Genomic DNA, 23,189 nt, shown 5'->3' with positions numbered 1-23,189 from the left:
GTCACAGACGTGCAGAAGAGGAAATTCTAGCATAGAAGTTATTGCATTTTAAAAATTATAAATAACTGATTATCTATGGAAAATAAAAACTTTTTCAGTATCAAAAAATTACCAAATTTTTTATTTTATTCAGTGAATAAAATTCCTCTGAATGATACATTTCAATCATGTGCAAAATTTGATTAAATAAAGATTTTGTAAAAACCTATTACATCACATGAGGATCGATCAATCTTAAGTGATCAATCTTAAAACTCCCACAAGGGATACAAAATAGAGACTGAGTTGGGCAAACACGGACCCCTGGATATATTAGAGGTACCCAAGAGAAGTAAGCATCCCCTGTTGACCGATCATACCGCTGTGAGCCCTATATCTATATTAGGTAAACGGAGTAATCCGTAATAAAAATCAGTATCTATAGTATGGTCTGACACTATAAGACACTTCAAAAAACATCCAACCTAATCATAGCTTGCATTTGTAAATTAGACCATTATAACGACCATAAAATTTGCAAAATGCTGATTTTAAACAAGACTGTTGAAATCCCTGACATGAACATGTTTGTCAGTGGCCTGTCTCGATTTTTAAAACTTGATTATACGCAGAACATGCTCTCACGCATCGAATCAGTTGAGAGACATAAACACAGTAGGTGTTAATGGAATGTTGTTACACAAATAAAGGAAGTTGACGATAGAGAACCTAAAGTTATACCGATTGTTAGGCCGTTCTTGGCACACTGAGTTTGACTACGGATAACTCCGTTTACCTGATCAAGATGTAGGACTCACGGCGGGTGTGACCGATCGACAGGGGAATGCATAATCCTCCTAGGCACCTGATCTGGTATATCCAGGGGTCCGTGTTTGCACAACTCTCTAAGTTGACATCTATGTTCTGTACAATATCTAAGTATGAAGCAGATTTTGAAGACTGTGGTGTCTTTTATTTCAAATTTACGGAGATAAATCGAATCGACATATGAATGAAAATGAATATTGCTAATCAATTAAACATTGTCGATATATCTAAATGCCGAGTGCAAGACAATGCCAAGAGACGTTTTTGTGTAGAAGCTTTTGGAAAAAATCTGCCTCATACATGTATGAATACAAAGCAGTCCTCAAGAAGATATTCAGAGAATAGACTTAATTCTGAATTTCGAATCTTACTAACTTTTGGAAATGATGTTCATAAAGAAATAAAATGTTCAGTATGTTTGCATTTATGAACCAGTTTTTTTAAACATCTGTCCTAAACGAATCTTATGATAAAAGTAAACAAAATATTTACTTAACTCTATTCTCAGTGTATGGTCTTGAGGCCAAGTCATCTAATAATGGATCATGATTTGTGTCCTTGGGAATTCCAACAGACTCTTGGAAAAACTGATAACCAAATACTACGTAAATATTATCAAGGAGGAGCTCCAACATCATTTTGATATCAACATCAGAGTACTTGTGCATAGAAGTAGTGTTTTAGAAAGTGGGGTATTTTTATGACTAAAAACAAGATATAAACATTTTCGTATTCCAGTTTTATTGAATGAACAACTGTCTATTATGTGAAAAAAAAAAACCTGGGGCCAGTTGAACAAAAGTTAGTTCAGCAGTTTAACTGAAAGTTAAGTTCAAGTAAACGCTTCATGAATGTTCAAGTCAATGGCAAGTTAACTGTCAGTTAAAGTTAACTTACCTTCGTGCAACTGGGTGCTAGTCCATAATTCATCGTGAGGAATGGTCGTGTAAAGTGTTGAAAAGTCGAACGTTTTGATGTTGTTGATTTGAGAACAGTTTTGTGGTTCTATTTGTATTAACATTTAACTTCCATTAAGTACAGTAGGTTCCAAACTCATTAAGGACACTTTGCAAATCACCTACAGATTCTGATATAACTAGAGTGTCATCAGCATAGAATAAATCATTGTCTATCGCACCAGTAATATTATGTAAACCAACTTTATCATTTTCTAAGTCATTGTTGTACAATGAAAATAACAGTAGTGATAAAGGTTTACCCTGACGAAACCCAATATTGCACTTGAAGAACTCAGTAGACATGCATTTGTGCTTACTGATTAACTTAACATATTTGTAACATATCTGAAACATTTACCAATGGTGCCTCTCTGTTTTTTTCTTGTTTGTCATCAGTATGTTAGAAAGAAAGTGTAAAGCAAAAACATGACCTAGAATGAAATGTCCTTTTCTGAATCCAGCTCGACTTTCTTTAATAACATTGACGTCTTCTGCATAGGTTTTCCAACGTTTACTTTCGTGTGCTGAGTTTGCCTACACAACTCAGCAGCATTATGGGGAGGTATTTTACAGACAAGGCGGTATTTTTCAAATAACGAAGATCGTGACAAAATATTGCTTTATGGGAGATCAAATTGATTCACGGGTGTTAAAAGTATCAGTAGTAAAATAACCCCACACGTTCCGGACCCTTGCATTGGCGTACATTGTACTTGCAGTCCTTTGTGAAAATAATTTAGAAACTTCTTGTGGCATATCTATGAAACAATACAATAAAAAAAAATACATGATTAATACCTGCACTCTTTATAGTTTATAGTGAATTAAATGGTTTAAACTGAATAGCTTTCTCGGAATAAGCTGATTATTGAAACTTACAAGAATGGAGGATGAGAATTTTTCTGCTCTTTTCATTACAGTTTCCGTGATTGACAAGAGTTCCCGCCTTATTCAGATGAGGAAAAGCTTTATCTTCCAAATTGGTGTCTTCTCCATACAAATAGCATGCAGTTACGATGCAACATGACGATTCTTGGACATGCTTAATTAATACGGTTTGTGACAAGAGCATGTGAACTACCGTTGTCTCTAAACACACACTTAAATAATAATAATAATGTCATTTATTTAAACAGGATAGCACAATCAGTTTAAAAACTAGTTTACATTGTGGTCCGGAAAACAAATATACAGACAGCAGTATCATACAGATACAATATAAATTAGTATATGAAGGTATGTTGCATACATACGCTATCTACATATTTAAAACTGAAAATAAATAAATAAAAATAAAACTGAAAATAATCAAAAATGAATCTATGTTTTTAATTTGAATAAGAATGGAAACAGTTTCTAAGATAAGCGGATTTAAAAGTTTCAAATGTTGGGTAATATTTCAAAAATTATAATTCCATAACTGTGAACCGTAAATATTTTAAACGATCTTCTAAAAAATAGTGTCTTTGCCCTCTGGATACACTCTAAAAATGGTGTTTAGATCCTAAACACAAAGTTAAACACATTTCTTGTGTACAGTTTTGAACGCGTTCTAAATCTAAACATGTTTAACATTTTCTGTGTTTAGGTTTTAAACATGTTTAATCCAATGTGTTTAGGTTTTGAACATGTTTAATTCTTTTAATGTTTAGGTGTAGAACATGTTTAACCCTTATTATGTTTAGGTTTTGAACATGTTTACCCTTATTGTGTTTAGGTTTTGAACACGTTTACCTCTTTTGTGTTTAGGTTTTGAACATGTTTAGTTCTCCTTGTATTTAGGTTTTGACTTTGTCTCAATTACAAAATGATTTGCTAACCTTCTATTTAAAACTCAATCCACAGCATTAAAGAGTCTTAAATAGTAGCTTTCTCTTCTATTATAGGAGAATAACATTGCAAAATCTAGCAAGAATATCCCTTGCATTACAAACTGTGTCTATGGGATCCATGATGTTTCAAATCGAACAATGCGGGTAAAGTGATTTCCTACACACAAAGAACACCGGAAAACACTTATAAACAGATATATTCACAAATACACAGAACAACTTGCAAGGGGTTAACAAATACAATAACTACACTGCTGCACTTTCTAAAACACGTCCGATTGCCTAGAGTTCGCGGGTAAGAGAGAGAGAAAATCACGTGCAGGCTCAGAGGACTCCGAGCCCGACCAGAAATACTAAAAATCCACCCCCCCCCCCCCCCCCCCCCAAAAAAATCACTACACGGGTTTGGGCGGTTCTTCTCAAATTACATTGCAAGTCTATTTCTATATTCTAATTGCCGAAACAACACGGTTGACATTTCCGCGATACATGTTAAAGACAAAACCATTAAAAATCACTTATGCACATATAAGAAGTAAACTATACATGGTTAAATATCACCCGGCAAGTACAACTTCAACAATTTTTTTGTCTTTGATATGCTAGTTTTCGCATAACAGGCACTGTCACATGTTGAATTAAAAAAAAAGGGGGGGGGGGCATCAATTGCAACTGATGTTCTCTTTCACAAGATTTAAACGAATTTTGTTCCAATGCAAAGTAAGAGTGATGCATTGGTTTAAATTAACACTAAAGGCACGTCTAATACCAGAGACAATGAATTACACTATTTTTTAAAATTCAATATGTATGTGTCCAGACCTGTTCAAGTTGAAATGGAATTCCAGATAAAATTTTCTGGATACTCCTAAACTCTGCTCATAGACGGCTCTTCTAATGGTTCCATCAATTTTGGATATCGACCTCGACAGTGTATACTTGCAATACGGCGTATGATGTACACTATGGTCACTATCGGGACCTGGTACACTATAGCAGTTTGAAGTATGGCAATTCTGACATGCAATTTTTTCTGCAATTCGAATTTCATTTACAGAAGACAGGAATATTCTACATGAAGACTGTAAAACTAATGTCAACAATGTTACTAAGCTTATCATGTTCAAAACCTAAACGCATAGACGTTTAGGATTGTGTTTAGACGTTTAGGAATGTGTTTAGCAAGTGTTTAGCATGTTATTTTGTGTTTAGATACTGTATTTTTGCATAGCTAAACATGTTCTCAGTCTGAACATGTTTAGGGTAGAACATGTTTATTACACTTCGCGTTTAGGATATAAGCACAATCCTAAACACGTTTAGACCTAAACACGTTTAAAAAGTGTTCCAAACCTAAACATTGTTTTTAGAGTGTATATAATGAATTACTTTGTTTTAATCTGGTAAATCTACTGCTAATTCTATGAAAAACATCTAACTAATCGGGGGTTAGACCATGTAAAACTTTGGAGACAAGAATGATAGATCTATATACAAAATAGTCTGACAGAGGCATCCATCTAAGTTGCTGCATCATTTCTGTTGTAGGTGTATAAAAATTTCTATTTAAAATCACTCTAGCAGCTCGCTTTTGAAGTTTGCATAATTTGTAAAGACCGTCCTTGTTTTTCAAATTGCCCCAAACAGTACAACAGTAGTTAAAATGAGGAGGGGGGGGGGAATTGTGTTAAAAATTTTCAGTAATAATTCGGTGGACAAGAATGAACGTAATTTAGATAACAAACCTATTTTGCTTGAAATTATTTTTGGATAAAAGTTCAACATGTTCAGATCGCGTGAGACATTTGTCACTGTTAACACGAAGTAGTTTTGCACAGGATACATTTTCGATGGCGATATTGTCCACTTTTATCGATAGTAACATTTTCTCTGTACCAATACGTCAGTTTCGAGATACGAACTCTTCTGTATAGGAGGTGCATTTAGTGGAACTTTGAATGCCTAAGTGGGACAGAGTGGATATACAGCCAACGAGGAAGACGATGAAATGTATTAAAAGCGGCTTCTCTTTAAATATGTAAATGTGGGAAATACTAAATACTATCGAAAGAAATGTTTTACCGAACTGGAAACATACAAACAATGTCATATTTGGAAGAAATGTCTTGGATATGGTACTTATGACCAGCGAAACAACGTGATAGGATAATAATTCTATGTATTTAATTACTCTCTAAATATTTATCTTTTACTTAGTTTGTGTATCAGTCGAATTCGGGGTTTCAAACAGCGTATGAGAAACTTACTGAGTACATTCACTTACGCTATGATGAATATCTGTCCCACTCCTGCGTGTAAACAAATTCTTTCGCGCCTTACTATGTACGAGAGTTCTCCAAAGGGAAATAACTCGGACGTATCTCGAAACCGGCGTATTACCATGCACGTCGTTTTCTTGAGATTGATTGTAAGTTTGTTTTGATCCATCCATTCCAAAGTATTTTTAAGATCCCTATGTAATTTGTTTTCTATAACATCTATACTTTTATCCGAGACATCTTGAGTTGTATCGTCCGCATACATATGGGCTGCAGAGTATTGTAAGCAATCTGGATGTTAGTCATTTACATAAAGAATAAGAAACAAAGGACCAAGTATTGATCCTTGAGGTACTCCTATTGTAATATCTAATTTGTCGGATTGAATTCCATTCCATCTAACACACTGTGATCTATTTGTCAAATAAGATTTAAACCAATTCTATGAAATTTCACATATTCCAAAAGACAGTAGTTTGTGAAGTAATACTTCATGATTTACAGTGTCAAAAGCTTTACTTAGATCTACAAATATATGAATAAATGATTGTTTATTGATCAAATGTCATTTAAATATACATTTCAGAAATCATCAACTGTACATTCATTATTTCATTTGATTATTATACATATACTCCTAATGATCGCAGACATCATTATCCCGTGGGGATCCGGGTAAGGATAGGGCATCAGTACCCTTTGTTTGTAGTAAAAGGCGACTAAGTTGGACAGTGCTTCGGATGAAACCGAGGCCCAAGTCACAACAGATGTGGCAGGATAGAGATGCCTCCTTGCTCAGAGACCATAAGCGCCGATCATAGGCCTAAAGTTTGCAGCCCTTCGCCGGCACTGGTGATGTCTCCAATTGAGTTAAAAATTCTCGAGCGAAACGTTAAACAATATATAACCAACCATAAATTGATATTTAGAACAGAAAGTTGACCTCTCATCTTTCAAGGTTATTTGACCATTGTAAATGTACGGTTGTTCTTTCACTTTAGCTCTGTAAAAAAGTAATACATAAGCCCGAATAATTAAAAGGCTCGTGTATAATCGATAGTGTGTAATGGTGAGACCCATTTCTAACTTTGATCTTGACTTTTTGACCCCCGAAATACCAGCCTGGGCCATCTAACTTTAATATATTGAAGAAACAATGCATCCAGACTGCCAAATGGCCCTCTTCACGTATGTACACAATATCGCAGCTATTTGAATTTGAAAGCACGAGTTCGTTACTTGGTATACATGAAGGTTCCGCTTAGGTTAAGCTGATACATCAATGGTTCTTCTAGAACAATTTCCACTCCAAAATGTTTTATAGGTATTTTATATCATAAAATCAGAATGTTTGTCTTGTCACAAACAATGCAAATTCACCAACCAAATGGATCAAATCTTATGTTAGCGCCAGTTTGATTAAGAAAGACAATGCCAAAGGTATCAAAATTCTACATGCCTCAAGGGGGAACTAAATTTGAAACCCTTTCATTAAACATTAATACAAGGCATGCCCAACATGAGTATTTTTACACACAAAGCAACGATGGAGTTTTATGGAAGTAGGTACATGTATGTAAATTGGTTTCATTAATTATCACTTATTTGCTAAAATAAACACTTACATGTATATCCCTTCGTATGGAAAAAAATCCCATACTCTCTACTGATGCTTAAAGGAAATACTACAAGCATAAATGTACATATGTACTTGTCTCTAAGGCATATGGATAATTTTCTCTTTATCCTGAAAAACATTAATTGCATTTTGATATGATACGTATGTAAGTGTTATATATTTGAAGCCGTGGCACTGGGGTAGAGCACGTTGACTGAATTTTCGTGACCATGCCATGAAGACAAATATTTTCATTTATAACATAAGACATTTGTGTTGCAGAGGTTGGGAACAAAGAACAGATAAATTCAAACTGACTCTGGCGAAACCTTAAAGAACATGTAAGAATATCTTAGCACAAAATTCTTGCCCATTATTTTTAATTATCATTCAAGATTCTTATGTAAATTAAATGTGTACATCATCAAACAATTCATGGAATTTAATTCAACAAAGAACCATTTTTTTTTAACCTTTTAAGTAGTTCCTCACGAAACAGTTCAATCGTAAAATTCCTTAATGGTTTATATTCTAAAACATTTAACATAATTACCACCGCAAACAGCGCCATTCACGGTATGTTGAGGACCACGGAAAAGCATGTCCGGTATTTTAGGAGTAACTGGTTCAAATCTATTTTTAAGAAATTGAACCAGTGACTCTTCACCACAGTGGTATTAATCTTGTTTACTGCACAATCATCTTAGTGTGGTCGACTGCAACGAGCGCGAGACGTCCTGGATTTCTTCCGCTTATTGACGTAGGCGTGATTTGCCTGAATGTAACAGCAAATACTTCTCTGTGTCATAATATGTGCGCTATCGAGTTTCACTAGGTGTGATACTTCTCAACATTCGACTCTAAAACATGGTGTGTTTTTTCAGTTAAAGAGAAAATGATCATATGAACGCAGAAGTCTATTGAGACGAGAGGAATTTTATTATTTGCTAGTGATTTAGGATAATATTACGGTTAAATGACCAAATATGAAAGAAGACTACACTGATCGAAGTGAACAGCAGGAAACCAAACACTCATCAACCTCCTTGCAGGATTCTGATGTCAAACTACGCAGAAAAGAGCGGGTTCCAAAATGTTGTGTGGTGGGAGACGGGGGTACAGGCAAAACGAGCATGATGATGAGGTACACAATGGGTAAAATGCTCTCAGACTACCAGCCAACCTGCTTCGAAAACTACACAAGTAAGTCCACTATAAATTCACTATATTGAATAAAAACAAAGGTCTAATTATTAAGCATTGGAATTGCAAAATCAATTACGTGGTTATGATAATTTATGGAACAATTTACAAGGCAAAAACATTAACGTACATTGGATTTTGGATCCTTTTTCTGTAATATACAGGTACATTTATAGAATCTTGGTTGAACGTATGGACATAACAATTAATATAAGGACGACCACTGAATGTAAAAAAAAAAAAAAAAAAAAAAAAAATGCACTTATGTGGTACAAAATTATATAAACAAATGAGAAATATAAATTTAAAAAACATACATTCAATATTCATTAGTGAAATCTCCCGTACATAGTCTTGTTGTAGGGCAGTACTTAAATCAAACATGACAAAAACTAATTTTTACTCTAACCATGCAAGATCTGGTATGCTAAATGGCGTTTTAAACGACCCTTCTGTCGTGTCATATCAATGCTAGTAGTAATTATCTTTTACATCACCCCTGAAGCAATAAATTGAGAAAAAAAGGTGATGACAACATAAAAATTCCACGAATTTATCAGAGTTTTGACAAATAGGATACGTGAAATAGATATAATAATACAAAGAAAAACTCCTTAAAATTGTTTAGAGGCAGTGTCAAAACTATAAACAACATTGAATTAAAATGTATTTCGGTGCAAACAGCACGATCCTACGGGTAAACTGTTTTAAATATTATGCAATTTTATTGTCATGTTTTGCACCTGAAGCGAAAAATAAAGAAAGAAAAGCTTCTCTAATTTCACTCGTTGACTTCTGTCAAGGTGAATTTAAGTTGATAGTACAGGTGTGTCTGGAGAAATTAGCAAATATTCCTAGGTACACAGTACATGTATGCCAGTATGGGCGTCCGTCATTGCATATTCTATTTCCGTTGTCACTACAGCTGCTTAGCTGTGTATTACCAGCAAAAAACCAAATCAAATTAAAAAAAAAAAAAAAAAAAAAATCCCCAACAAACAAACACATTTTTGTAAATCTGTAATAATTCACCGATCAGTGATATCAATGAGGACAATGACCATCTCAATAAATGCATTTGCCAAAACGGAGTGCCCATAATAAAAATAAATTTTCTACAACAAACTATGCTAGAGTCGTATCATAATTTAATAGCATAGTAAATCAAAATATACCAAGTGTTTTAGTTTTTATCACAGTATATCTGTGTGTATACTAAATGAACGTTTCACGTAAAATGGCTGAAATACTGCCCATACGGCGTAAAACCACCATCATCCATCAATTTTATAGCAAATCAATGAACGTTTTTATCACCGTAAATCAAGAATCAACGATTTTCTTTAGTCATTCAAAGTATGTCATGCTTACTAAAGACAAGTGACGAATCGATGCTTATCTAGATTTCTTTATTTTCTAACAAAAGCAAGTTTTTCACTGTCGCAGTGGCAGTGAATGTTTACTCCTCCTAGGTACCTGCTCCCACCTCTGATGTGTCTGTCTTTTAATTCTGTATTCTTTATCGTAACTATCAGATTATCACTGATTGTTATCTTCACTTTTTCATTGTTAGGGTTTTCAGAATCGTGCATGTTTGTCGATTAAAACGTATCTATATTTTGTTCAATGCATAACGAACTTCAAATTCAAGGTTTCTCACAAGGAGCATCAAGACATTTACTATCATAAAGTTTTAATTTCGTGTACTAACATTCAGATTATGATCGACGCTGTAATAATTATCGTAATTTGCGTTCAGTGTGAATTACAGAGCGGTGTATGAACAATACATAGTCTGACACATGTGAGTGATTACGATATATATATATTTATTTGTCCCAATAGTTAATTTCCCTTCGTCACTTCATGCTGTAGTGTTATTTTGTACAATCATGTACAAGATCAGAAAAGTTCACTAAAGTTCACTAGTTCCGTCCGCTCTGTGCTCATCCTAGCCTTTCGTTATAAGATGACGTGGGGTATGGTTATCATGTAATATTATTTCGCTGTTTGGATGGTATATCTTCATATCATATTTCTAGAAGGTGTATTGATCAAAAGGTTGTACACATTCGTCGATGGCGTTGGAGGGTGCTCATATTCAAACTTTAAATTCACCACTAAACTTAAAGGTATCAAAATGAATTTCATATATGTATTAAAACATCCTAAAGTAAAAATTTTGAAAACAATTTTAAAAGACCCTATCCCACCTCCAATTTATATGATATAACAAAAAAGAATCTACAATTTTTATGAATGAATACAATTGTATGTCTTCTTAACAATATCCTTGATACGAAGGGTAATCCTTTCTTTACACAGTAATCAATCTTATTGTCATGTTTTAGCTGATGCAGAAAATAAAAAAGTAATTCTTTTCAGACTTCATGTTCTTCTGTCACAAGATTTAATAGAAATATTCAACAGGTGTTTTCCTGTGATTTATAATTAGTAACATTCCATTCATTCATCAGGACTGAGGGCGTTATATAGCGTATCCTACACAAGAGTCATTACTAATCACCTTAATGCTAGATATTAAGTAGGATTACAGAAGTCATTGTCATTCTCTCCTTGTGTCGCGTACGTCATCGCTAGAGGAAATAGGATCAGTTTAGCGACAGTATATTTTGTTTATAGTGTACATGATCTTATTTGACAGCAATGCACAACTTGAGGGTGATAAAAGGATAAGGACGACAAAGAAATATAATACAGCCCTATATTTTTTATTATTATTGAGTTTATGTATCGCCAATAATGCAGGCCGTTGACCTGATATCTACTTTCAATTAGCCATGGAATCTTTAACATTTCTTGTTATGTTAGATTTTTCTTAATGTACTGAAAAAAAAATACATACCCCAAATTGTATATGTTTTCCTTTATAACCATATCTGTATGACGGCTATTTTATATTATTTAGAAAGTTAACAGTTTTAAAATCGAACATAATGAGGACTAAGGGAGATAATCAAAATTCGAGGTTTTGATTGCATTACGCCATATTCAATAATATGTGTAGCATTCAAAATTTTAATTTAGATTTAATTTTTCTTGTATATTATTTTCAATTTTCATTCATATTTCATTGTATAGTACTCATTCCATTACATGAGACTTTGAAAACAGTTCTTTTAAGTGTAATATTTGGGAGCAGAATTGACATTTATCAAGAATATTTTCACCATTCCTTTCTATACAACGGTGTTCACAGACAGCTATTAATTAAACAAAGGTAAACTATCCACATATTGCATTGTTGATTGGTTGTCTGTTCTGTCCAGATAAAACGAGTAATCGATGTTACTGTTTTACAAAGTTTTAGACGCAAAGATGAAGTGAAACCAACGACCCATTAACTACCCGGGTATCTTATTTAGCACATCAGGATCATTAAAAAAAGCCAAACAAAAACAAGTAGAAAAAGCCAATAAAGCAGTTTATGAGATTCTTAAAACATGACGTTTGCATAACTGTATAAGTATAACCCAATGTCAGGCAGTGATTCACCTCAGTTGTTGTCGATTATTTTTGTAGGCAAAAATACAAGGAAAAATTTAAATTGTGTGTATTTTAAAAAATACAATATCGATATAGACTACGGGGGAAACTATAATTTTATAGTGCCAGATGTAATTTTTTCTTGGATTGTATGTGCTTATGATTTTTTTTTAAATGTTTGAATTTGATTGTTCGTGCCTGTACTAAATATGCCTAGCATATATTCCTGTACATAAAATCCCGAATTTCAATATCGTGTTCTTGATATCCTGTTTTAAAATCTAGTGATTTTGCTCCCAAAACTGGAAAATTTGAGTTTTTCTTCTGCGTGATCTCTCGAGATTTTGATCGACTCTTTTGTTGTTTTAGATACGATGAATAACTCCACTAAACTATGTTACTTAAATACATACTTTTAAAAAATTAACTGAATTAATTCGTGTACGTTAACTTTAGATTAAGTCTGTGATAGTTTTTATTTAATGAAAAGCTTTACGCGTCCTCCCCCCCCCCCCCCCCCCCCCCCCCCCACTCGATCACACCCTACCACACAAGTCCCAGCAAAAAAACCAAAAAAAAAAAACAAAACCAAAAACAAAAAAACAAAAAACGCAGCGAAGCTTGATTAGTTCATCAGTATCCACGCAAATGAAAAACCATTTTTCTACCAAAAATATAGAAAACGATTCACTCTAGGAATTGTCTTCTTTTTGTCATTTTAAGTCTTTTTCTTTTTCTTTTTTTGCATTCCATATAATAGAACGTCCCGAATAATGGCTACAGGCCTACGTTAGATTATGAAATATTAAAGGCGTTGGAGAAGGGAGAAACCGGTTTACGCCACGCCCCCGCCTCCTCCCCCCCCACCCCCCCACCCCCACCCCACCCCCCCACCCCCCCCACACACACACACTTTGAAAAGTGGGAGCACAACCATGGTTATGCCAACCAGCCATTATCGAATAATTTATGTTATTATGATTAAAACTAAACCAAAGCTTAAATGAGCCCGTTTTGTTATCATCATAATTGCTTTAAGTCTATAGATTTTTAAAAATTATTTTTGTATTTTCAGTTGAAGTGCGGAATGGGGAAAACGTGAACCAGCTCTGTGTATTGGACACGGCGGGACAGGTAAGCATCCCAATAAGTAACTGGGGGTCGTGAGTTCCTACCCCGCTCCCTCCATGGCTGCGCCAATAGGTCGCAACGGTTTCTGCGCCAAATGTTCGGCATTTAGAAGTGAGAATCACGGGTCTTTCGGATATGACCTTAAAACGGAGGTCTCTTATCACGGCAGGCGTTAGCACTGAACAGAACCCCTCACTGCTACGACCCTGAGCGCTAAACAGGTCTAAATTTTGTTTTATTTCTTCCAATGAAAGTTGTATAAATAAGCGTTGCAATGCAGAACATTTTAGTTTTCATTTTAGATTGTATTGCCTAATTGACGTCTTATTCGTTTGAAAAAGGACGGTGCTCTTCCAATGCATATTTGTTGAAGTTATTTTTTAGTTTTACGGGATAATTTCTACACCATCATTATCTTTCTTTGAATCATGTTTTTCAGTCACCATGCAAATTGAAAATCATAATTAAAAAAATATGTAAATTTTTTGGAAACATGCTATACAAATTCCAAAGCATGAAGTTCCACAGTAGAATATCTAGTTCGCAGTTATCGCTTTTAATTTTCAATATTCTTGCTTTTTATTCAAGAAACAAATTCAATGATTTAAAAAAAAATTACATAGGCCTAAGGGTGACACTTACACGCCAGTATACTTCATGAAGCGCGTTAGTGTTTCATGAATGGTATTCTGACCTAGAGTGTTGCAGTTCATACCCGCATGATATTCAAAAATGAATTTTCTTATATTCATATACATGTATATCATTTTCATTTCTGTCGGAATTCCCAGCCGTTGAAATAGACGTACTATATTTATCAAGATTCATACGCACAGTGTTCACATCTATATCGCATTCATGAGGAAATGACTTTCATTACAATTGGTAAAGATAACGATGACAGAAACATCGGAAAGCAAAATAAAATAATCACAATAAATTAAAGTTTCATCTTGAGAAAAGTCACAAACAATATCGGATGTTCTGTATACATACTATAGACTGACATTGTGCTTCATAAGATGCGTGAAACGGAAGTTAATTTTACACGGTATTTCCGTCACAGTTCTAAACGGGAAGAAAAATAAAAAGGAGCGGAACACTGATTAGTAAAATGACATGCAAGTCAAGTGGACTTAAAGAACGTTATATATGAATACAAGTACATTTCCCCTAATTTTGAAATGGTTTATATACCTGCTCATATTGCTTTCTGAGATATTTCCTTTGCTTTCAGGAGACCTATGATCGTCTACGGACACTGGCGTATTCCGACACTGACGTGTTTGTGGTCTGCTTCTCTGTCTACGATAGTGACTCATTTGAAAACGTAAAACTGAAGTGGATCCCAGAAATTAAACAATTCAAACCCGACACCCCATTTTTTATTGTCGGGACACATACAGACTTGCGACATTCTGTCGTAGACATTACGGACGCTTGTATCAGCACTACCAAGGGAAATAAATGTGCCAGGAAATTAGGGGCTGTGAAATATTTGGAGTGTAGTTCTATAGATGGTACTGGACTGGACGAGGTGTTCCGATTGGCATATTCTACAGCAGTCTCTCCGAAAAAGAAACGTCAGACCTGGAAAAGCTTCAAAAACGCATTCAAAAGACACACCATGAAGATTTAATGGAGTGTATTCTTATTTGGTTGATGCAGTCGGCTGTTTTACAGACTGGAGATATAAAAAAAATATTTTATTTCTTGTTTTACTAAATGTAACCTTCGTTACTAGGGAAAAGAAGAATTTATGAAAGTTCCTGTTATTCAATATGGTCCGGTCTGTACGCTAGTCTGTAGTACAGAAAGTACTGGTTTATGAAATCCCTTTTATATGAAAATAAACTACTACCTGTTAATCTTCAATTACGTTATTATTATAAATTCTGTTGTAAAAAAAGGAAAAGTCTTGTCTTTGTTTATTGGAAAATGATACGAGTCTACACGCACTAAATACTTGTCTGAAAATCGAAAATCAAAAAATACATGTAGATTTTGAAAGGTACTTTATCATTCTTCACCCACAGCATTTTATAGCTTCATCTAATTTGACTTATTTCTCAGAAATTCATGTCAGATTCACACTGTTGTGTTCATACATTATTCTTAAATCATGATCTAGTTCATCGTGACACTCTCTGTGATGCTATCTATGCCAATACACTTTAACTTGTTTACTAATCATCCTATGATACTGGTATGTACATATGTTAAGCATGGTCTAAAGCAAAATTCTATTTACCGAATGTTTACCCATTAGTAGGCGTGTCCACTTCTTTGTCATGTCCAAATGTCAATCATACCATGAGGTCAGCATAAAAAGAAAACAAAAACACCCCACAATAACGTGGTTATTTCAGGTTTGACCCAGTCAGACCGCAGAAAAAGGCCTTTATCTATCTGAAAAGTATCTAAATTTATCATATTGCTGGTATGCAATCGTGGTTTAAACGATTCAATGCATGTTATGTACATAGCTGCACAATAATAAATTTGCTAATATTTCGCTACACATCACAATTCAAATAATTTGAGTAAATAAGAATGTAGTCGTTTTAGGCCAAATTGTCAAATTCTCAATTTTTGTGCAGTAAAATTCCATTATCACATGCATATGGTGTTTATATTTTTTCACCTGATACGATATACAAGAGCTTGTTCTGCATATGATCAGTTTCTTTTTAAATCAAAGCAAGCTACTGACAACTAAGTTGGTGTTACAGAAGTTTCAACAGATTTGTTTAAAGACAATATTTCGCAAATTCTATGGTCGTTTTAACGATCTCATTTACATGTACCCATACAACCTGTCATTGGGTCAATACTGTCCGACGTGTTTTATAACATTTTTAGGCCGTTCTTTGCACACTGAATATGACTACAGATTACTCCGTTCATCTGATATAGATATTGGGCTTGTGACTATTCGACAGTGGATGCTTATTCCTCCTAGGTAACTGATCCCACCTCTGGTATGTTTACATTACACCTAATTTTGTATTCGTTAAAAGAATTATGAGATTAATCGCTGTTCGTTATTTTCACCTTTATAGCTAGATCGTAACTTGTGTATAGATTAAGTACAGATATCCATATCAATATATACATAATAATTACCTTGCGCTATGATTGTTACTTCAAGTCTGTGTGATGAAGAGAAAACCAAATAAAGATGAAAAATCATGACGTTGCTATTGATGTGTACGCGTACGATGATAATCTAGTTAATATACATAATTAATTTTGAGGATTCTTCAGAACTTCTACCTGATTGATTAAAATTGATTGTTCAATGAGCGATTTTCTACTTAATCAACATGTCGTAAACAATCTGAAAATTGAAGGTATATTTCTGAAGTTGTCTGGAAATAGATGACCGTAACACGGGAGTACACGGATAATCAACCCCTCATTTCGAGGACAAGCACTATTTGAATGACACCGAGCCGATGACTGGGCATGTACATTGACCGGAATTTTTTTTTACTCACACCCCTGATTGTTTCTATGGGTTTGATTTGAAAACATTAAAAAGACCCGTTACTTGGGAAACTGGTGGAGGAACGGTCCAATCGTCTTAGGCTGGACGCGGTGCAGGGGTTGAAAATTGAGGTCATCTGCATAGATGTCTCTACAAAAAGTGTATAGCAATAAGTGTCTCGTAACATTGTTGATTTTTTTCCTCATGAAGGGACGTAACTAGCTGTACGTGAAGTGCCAATTTTACCTAAATGTATAGTTCAAGTCCGTAGCAATGAGAATTAACGCTTGACAGTGACATATGGCACATGTATCTTGGAATCATATGCAAAAGACCCGTGACTTGGGATATTCGCGAAGGAACGGTTCAATACTTGTGTTAAACGTCTTAAGTTGGACACGCCGCAGGAATCGAGAATCGAACATGGGACCCCTCGGATACTGTGGCCGATGGTCTCGAAACAAAAAATGAAGCAAATTACTCTTCGCTAATGGCCTTATCGGTGGCTGTAACTTATCAAAGCAAGTATACATGTACCACTCGCAAATGTCATCGCCATCGCATACAAGATCGCATTTACTTCCAAAATCCAGTTTACAAAATGGACACCCTGGTTGTTTATATGCATCGTTTCACACCTGGTTATATACCTGTCTGATGGATTTCAAAATCACAACATGTTTTCTCCAGTCTTAAGAAAAGTTCAATATTTTTTTTTTATAATATTGCAAACTTAACTCCCATACATTGTGCTGTTTTTAACATTCATTACTGTCGCACCCGCTCTCATTATTCAAATGATGCGAGTGATATTACATGGCATTTTCCGGGCGTTATTCGAAACCAATGAAAAGGTAAAAAACTAGTTTTGTCGTGACATTGAGAAAACAATTCTGCTACCTACTGCAGGGTACAGATAAACAATGAAATGCACAATGAAGTCGTTGGTACATGTATGCTGAAGGCAGGCAACCTCAGCAGGAGGCAGCATGACGTTTTAATGTTCACACCTGTAATGACTTCATAATTTCAAAGACTGTTATATATCATTGGAAAGGTCTTTGAAAGTGTAATCGATTGATACATATTTCAAACTTTAAAGATATCATATAACAAAGTTATCAATGTTCGATGTTTTCAGAATTGTAATGAAAACAGTGAATTATTTGGTGTCTGATAATTCATAATCAAGTCTATAAATATTAAAAAGGGGGAAGCATTAGCATGAGACATGACTGAAAATGTTAAACAATTGATTTGGGATGCCTACACTTTTCCTGTTGTTAATAAAACACAAATAGGAATAGACATTGTTAGAAAAAATGTGAAACATAGATTCCAAAATGTCAATGAACAGGAAGTTTGATATGTTGTCTGATTATTCATAATCAAGTCTAAAAATACAACATGTGAAGATAACAAACTTTTGGATGACTACAAGAAGGGTGACCTTATCTGATTAAAACATTAATCAAAAATTTGTTAATTGAATAATAATGCCTAGGTTGAGTCCTATTTGGCATATCTCGCGTTGGATCGTTCAACTCTCCATTCTGATTGATGGTTTTGCTGTTTTCCACCACAATCAAACATTTTTCAGTTATCTGGTGGTGCCCAGTTTTTATTAGTGGAAAAGAGAACCCAGATACAGTGTACCTGGGAAGAGACCACAGACCTTCCGAAAGTAAACTGGGAAACTTTCTCACTTACTCCGGCCATTCTGAATTTTTTATAAGATTTATGAGATTGATCAGTGTTTGTGATTTTTACTTGTTCATCATGATTTTAATGTAAAATCAATCATATGATTATGTGAAACTTTCCATGTGATAATCATATCAAAATAATGACTAGACAATCTCATAATTCTTATAAAGAATACAAAATTAAGAGTAGAGCAAACTTGGACCCATTGACCTAAGAGGAGTAAGCGTTCCCTGTTGACCGGTCACACCCGCCACGAGTCCGATAAGATAAGTCGTTTAAGCGAGTCGACCAACAAGGGACTTAAATGAATTACTGTTTTGGTAGACAAGATTACGTGACAGAATCCGGAATACATGTACATTTGAAAACTCAAGGCGGAAATGAAGTTAGATAAGTTGTACATTGAATTACTGTTTTAGAAGACAAAATCCGGAACAATACAATAGTGGTATGATATAGAAACTCAAGGCCGAAACGAAGTACAATCATTTGTACGTAGAATTGCTGCTTTAAACGACAAAATTACGTGGGAGAATTCCGAACAATACAATAATTTATTTGAGTATGATCTGAAAATTCAAGATCGGCACCAAAGGCCGAAACGAAGTAAGATGAGTAGTGCTAGTTGTATTCAGTGCGCCCGCGCGTCACAATTTTTCTAAAGAAAATTTATCACTTAGTTTTAATCGTACGTTTCGGGCTCGATATTTCACCAGAAGTCGCATGTGGGGTAGTTTTAATATATACACAGGCACTTGAGGCATGATGGATCATACAACACGACCCCCTCCCCCTAACCTTCTACACAGCTTTTTAACTTATGCATTGTAAATATACATTAACTATCACCTAAAAATGTAATAAATGACGTTTTCAGCGATTGTAAGATGGAATATCACAATATCACTGATAACGAGATTTTTTTTTTACTATCCGGTAATACGTAACAGAGATTTCTATAATCTTTAAATAATGTATATTTACAAAACATAAGTATAAAAAGTAAATAAGTGTGTTGATTCCAGATCAGAAAAAATAAGGGTGGTGGTGGTGTATAATCAGTGGCGGATTTAAGGAGGCACAACCGCTCCCCCCTAATTTTTTCAAATTTAAGGTAATCTTGTTTTTTCGTGGTATCTTGTTAAGAAAAATGTTCTGTACGATAAAAGAAGCAGTAATTACTTCCAATCCCGGAGAAATAAATGAGAAAATGTTTTGATTTCTTACTTTATTGGGAGAACTTAATTTTTTTTCCCAAAAACCTTTTTGCGTCATTTTACCGGTATTAATTTCGTCTTGATAAAAATGATAGAAAATAGTACAACTACCTAAATAGGAGACATATTTCAAGCTATATAGGGTTTCGCCTTGGACCCACTGGGAGCCTGAGGGCGGCCCCCAGCCTCATAAAGTGTCGCCCCCCGTAACCGCCCCTGAAAACCCATGCCCGAAGGCCTGTGGTTTAACAATAATCTATTCTAAAGAACTGTACGTCAATGTATAAAATTTAAATCCATTCTTACTTAATATGTTGTATGGTGTGATCGTTGAGATGAGCGAAGCCCATTAAATTAATAACATCTTGCAACACGACTTTTAAAAATCCGCCTCTTCATTTAACGCGGGAAATATAACGCGCTTGGTGTAAACAGTTACAAATTGTGACGTCATATTAGCTGCAATGTTTTTTCTTCTTTCAAACCAAGCAAAAACAAAACGTTTGAAGCTATGACAAAGCTTGTCTGGAATTTAAAAACGTTAATTATACTTTCTAAACAATCTAATTATTTTAATTACGGGATTGTCAATGAAGTATACCGCAGTGACGGCGACATTTTTCCGGAGGCATTATGGGTAGTCCCCATCATTTTTCGTAACCTAGTGCAGTAGTCTGTGACGTCATAGCTACATTTTTCAGCTGATGAAGAACAAACCACGTAACTCAATTGCGTAATCATTGGAGCGAGCTCGTCGCGTCGCTTCGCTCGCTATAATGCAAATACTGGCCAGTTTATCTGAAATTTTATCACTCTCTTCTGAGTATATCAAGTACACCGTGTACAATGCCACATGCGGGGACCGTGATCGGTGTAGCGCGGGGGTGTGATTTCGAAGCGAAGAAAGTAGGTCAATAAGTATTCAAAGACTGATTGTGTTTAATCAAAATAAATCTAGATAGCCAAAAGTATTGCACGGAAGACAGTGGTTATTGGCAAGCTAGCACTAGCAACTGGGGAGTTTAGAACTCTTTGGAAATACCCAAACACTTCGACAATATACAAGTAGGGTAGGCGACGGGTATATTTTTCGGTGTATTTAATGAGAAATATCCACTCCTACTGCATAAACTCCAAAGTTTTTTTGACCAGAAACATTACCTTTGAATGGGACTCAATATTCGACTGAAAAAACCAACACAAAAGCATGATATGCCGAGTATTTGACTGAAAACCCTGTGTGGCGTAGGGGGGGGGGGTGAAAATCTTGTGGCGTAAGGGGGCCGAGAATCCTTTTAACGTAAGCAAAGTTTCTCACTAAAATACACATCTTCAGCACAGCGAATATTGTCTTTATTCAAAATTATATGGAAAATTCTCAAATCATATTGTTCAAAGGGAACCCAAGTAAAATCACAGTGTATGATTGACTGTTATCTATATGTTTAAACTTATGTGTGTTTTGCAGAGTAAAACTGATTGCATGTAGAGGACATGATGGAATCCCAACCAAACAAGCACATATATACGATTTGTGCGAGAAATATTATATGCGTCAAAATCAAACTTAAGGCATTTTTCACAGTGCAGCGCGAGATATTTCCCCCTGAATACAGGTGGCGCATAACACGTTGCGGTCCTATTCTCCACTCAAAGGTTCGTGCGCTACGAGCACCAATCTAATTAAAATTAGATGTTAGATCCGCTAACATACTCGCTACACGTCATCTTTGTTGAAGTATACATGAAAAGATCCCCCGATGTCGCCATAGTTTAAAATTTAAACAAAACACGCGATAAATAAGTCACGATCGTGGGTGCCGCCATTTTTTCTCTTCCTTACGTAAACAATATATGGAATTGCGATATGAAGGCGGAAATTTGATTGGCTGTTGCAAATTTGACCTCTGACGTGACCCTCTATGGGATGTTAGATGTTTGTGTAGCGAGCGGATCTAACATCTAATTCTAATTAGATTGTACGAGCACTAGACCTCTGTCAACGGCTTTTTACAGAAATCTTGTAAAAGTTTCTAATAATTCAACATTTATGTTTTGGACTAAATATTTAGTCATATTATGAAATGCTTTTGGTGCAATTTGATGGGTGCTAACTGTAAAATGTTTAAAATCACGGTTTTCTGATACTAAATTTGGAACTACTTCGTAATATGCGTATGAATGTAGGTCATTCACGTGGTAGAGATCACTGTAAACATGGAATCAAAAGTAAGGAAGGCTGTAAAACATTCCATAACACTTGTAAAATAAGAGACAAACAGCTTAATGGTAAAAATGTACTTATCAAAGTGCCAGTGCGCTATGAAAGAGCCTGATGTATCACATGTTGCCAGAACTTTTAAAAGGAAAGGAAATGAGAATGGCTGTGTATATCATTTGATTGTATTGTCACGTGATTGCAAGTGTTGACAGAGATGTAAGAGAATCTTGCGTAACGCACCCTTTGGCGAGAGAATGCTTGCGGTCCATGTTCAAACAAACTCTGGCTGAGTTTGGTTGCGGTCCTCAATTCATTGCAGCATTATAAGGATTTACTATTTCTGATTGTACATGTAAATAAGTGCCAGTTAAGGAATAGTGTAATTACTGACAATTTGAAATGATATTGCTGACGCTGTACAATACTTTTAGTCATTGATTATATTTATGTGTCCCTTGTGTGATTTTTCGCAGTCCTAAAAAAAATTATACCAGGGTAAGGATGTCATTAAAATATCAAGTTTTCATTATTACTTTTCAGAAATTACATGTAGAAACAAAGCATGCAAGTATTATCTTGTAATCATTTCACACTGTGGACAAAAATATACATGTACATCAGGAGTCAATGACCGCAACATGTTAATTTTATCGAACACGCTTCTCTAATGCAATATTTTTGTTGAAATATGTTTACTCATGTGTAATTCGATCTTTTGAAAATCAATGTTAGTGTAAATCAACTTACTCAAATGTACACAAAAATAATTATCAAACACGTAGCAATAGAAGGGAGTGTTTTTTACTGTACATGCATAGTTAGTTAATTTTACAAACAAAGTTTGATCTATAAAATACCTCCATTAATAAAATAATATTTGAATTATAAAATTTAAGGAACCGATCAATCTCTTGCCCTCCATCCCCCGCGATTTAGGATTTAAACTGGGTTTTGTTATATTTGTTTCGTTTTTGCTTTTCAAGAATTTTCAGACGCTTGTGAAGTGGACGTCTCCCCCCACCCCTCCCCTCCCCACTTTTTTGGGGGGAAAAAATCCTACGTGCCTGAAAACATTTATATCATATGCTTTCATCTTGCTTTATTTCTGGATATTCGTGAAATTCTTGGTATTACATGTAATTGTATCATAACTTTGACAGAATTAAACCTTAGACATGACTGTCTATCTCATCCTCATGTCTAGTTATGTAATCGTTT

General features: G+C 34.9%; 1 protein-coding gene across 1 annotated transcript; it reads left to right on the top strand.

Moving 5' to 3' along the window:
* Positions 1–6,416: 6,416 nt before the first annotated feature.
* LOC125650168 (cell division control protein 42 homolog) lies at positions 6,417–15,251 on the top strand. Its single transcript, XM_048878196.2, has 3 exons — positions 6,417–8,698; positions 13,281–13,339; positions 14,574–15,251. Exons 1-3 carry the CDS (start codon positions 8,482–8,484, stop codon positions 14,973–14,975), a joined length of 678 nt encoding a protein of 225 aa, XP_048734153.2. The 5' UTR covers positions 6,417–8,481; the 3' UTR covers positions 14,976–15,251.
* Positions 15,252–23,189: the final 7,938 nt, after the last annotated feature.

This window comes from Ostrea edulis, chromosome 5, assembly GCF_947568905.1.
Source record: "Ostrea edulis chromosome 5, xbOstEdul1.1, whole genome shotgun sequence".
In the NCBI taxonomy this organism is placed as follows: Eukaryota; Metazoa; Mollusca; class Bivalvia; order Ostreida; family Ostreidae; genus Ostrea; species Ostrea edulis.
The sequence above is the reverse complement of the archived record's forward strand: the minus strand, read 5'-3'. Positions and strand labels throughout refer to the sequence as shown.

Coding starts and splice junctions, on each gene's coding strand:
- LOC125650168 (XM_048878196.2), top strand. CDS start 8,482: ATGAAAGAAGACTACACTGATCGAAGTGAACAGCAGGAAACCAAACAC. Junction 8,699..13,280: donor CTGCTTCGAAAACTACACAA/GTAAGTCCACTA, acceptor TTGTATTTTCAG/TTGAAGTGCGGAATGGGGAA. Junction 13,340..14,573: donor TATTGGACACGGCGGGACAG/GTAAGCATCCCA, acceptor CTTTGCTTTCAG/GAGACCTATGATCGTCTACG.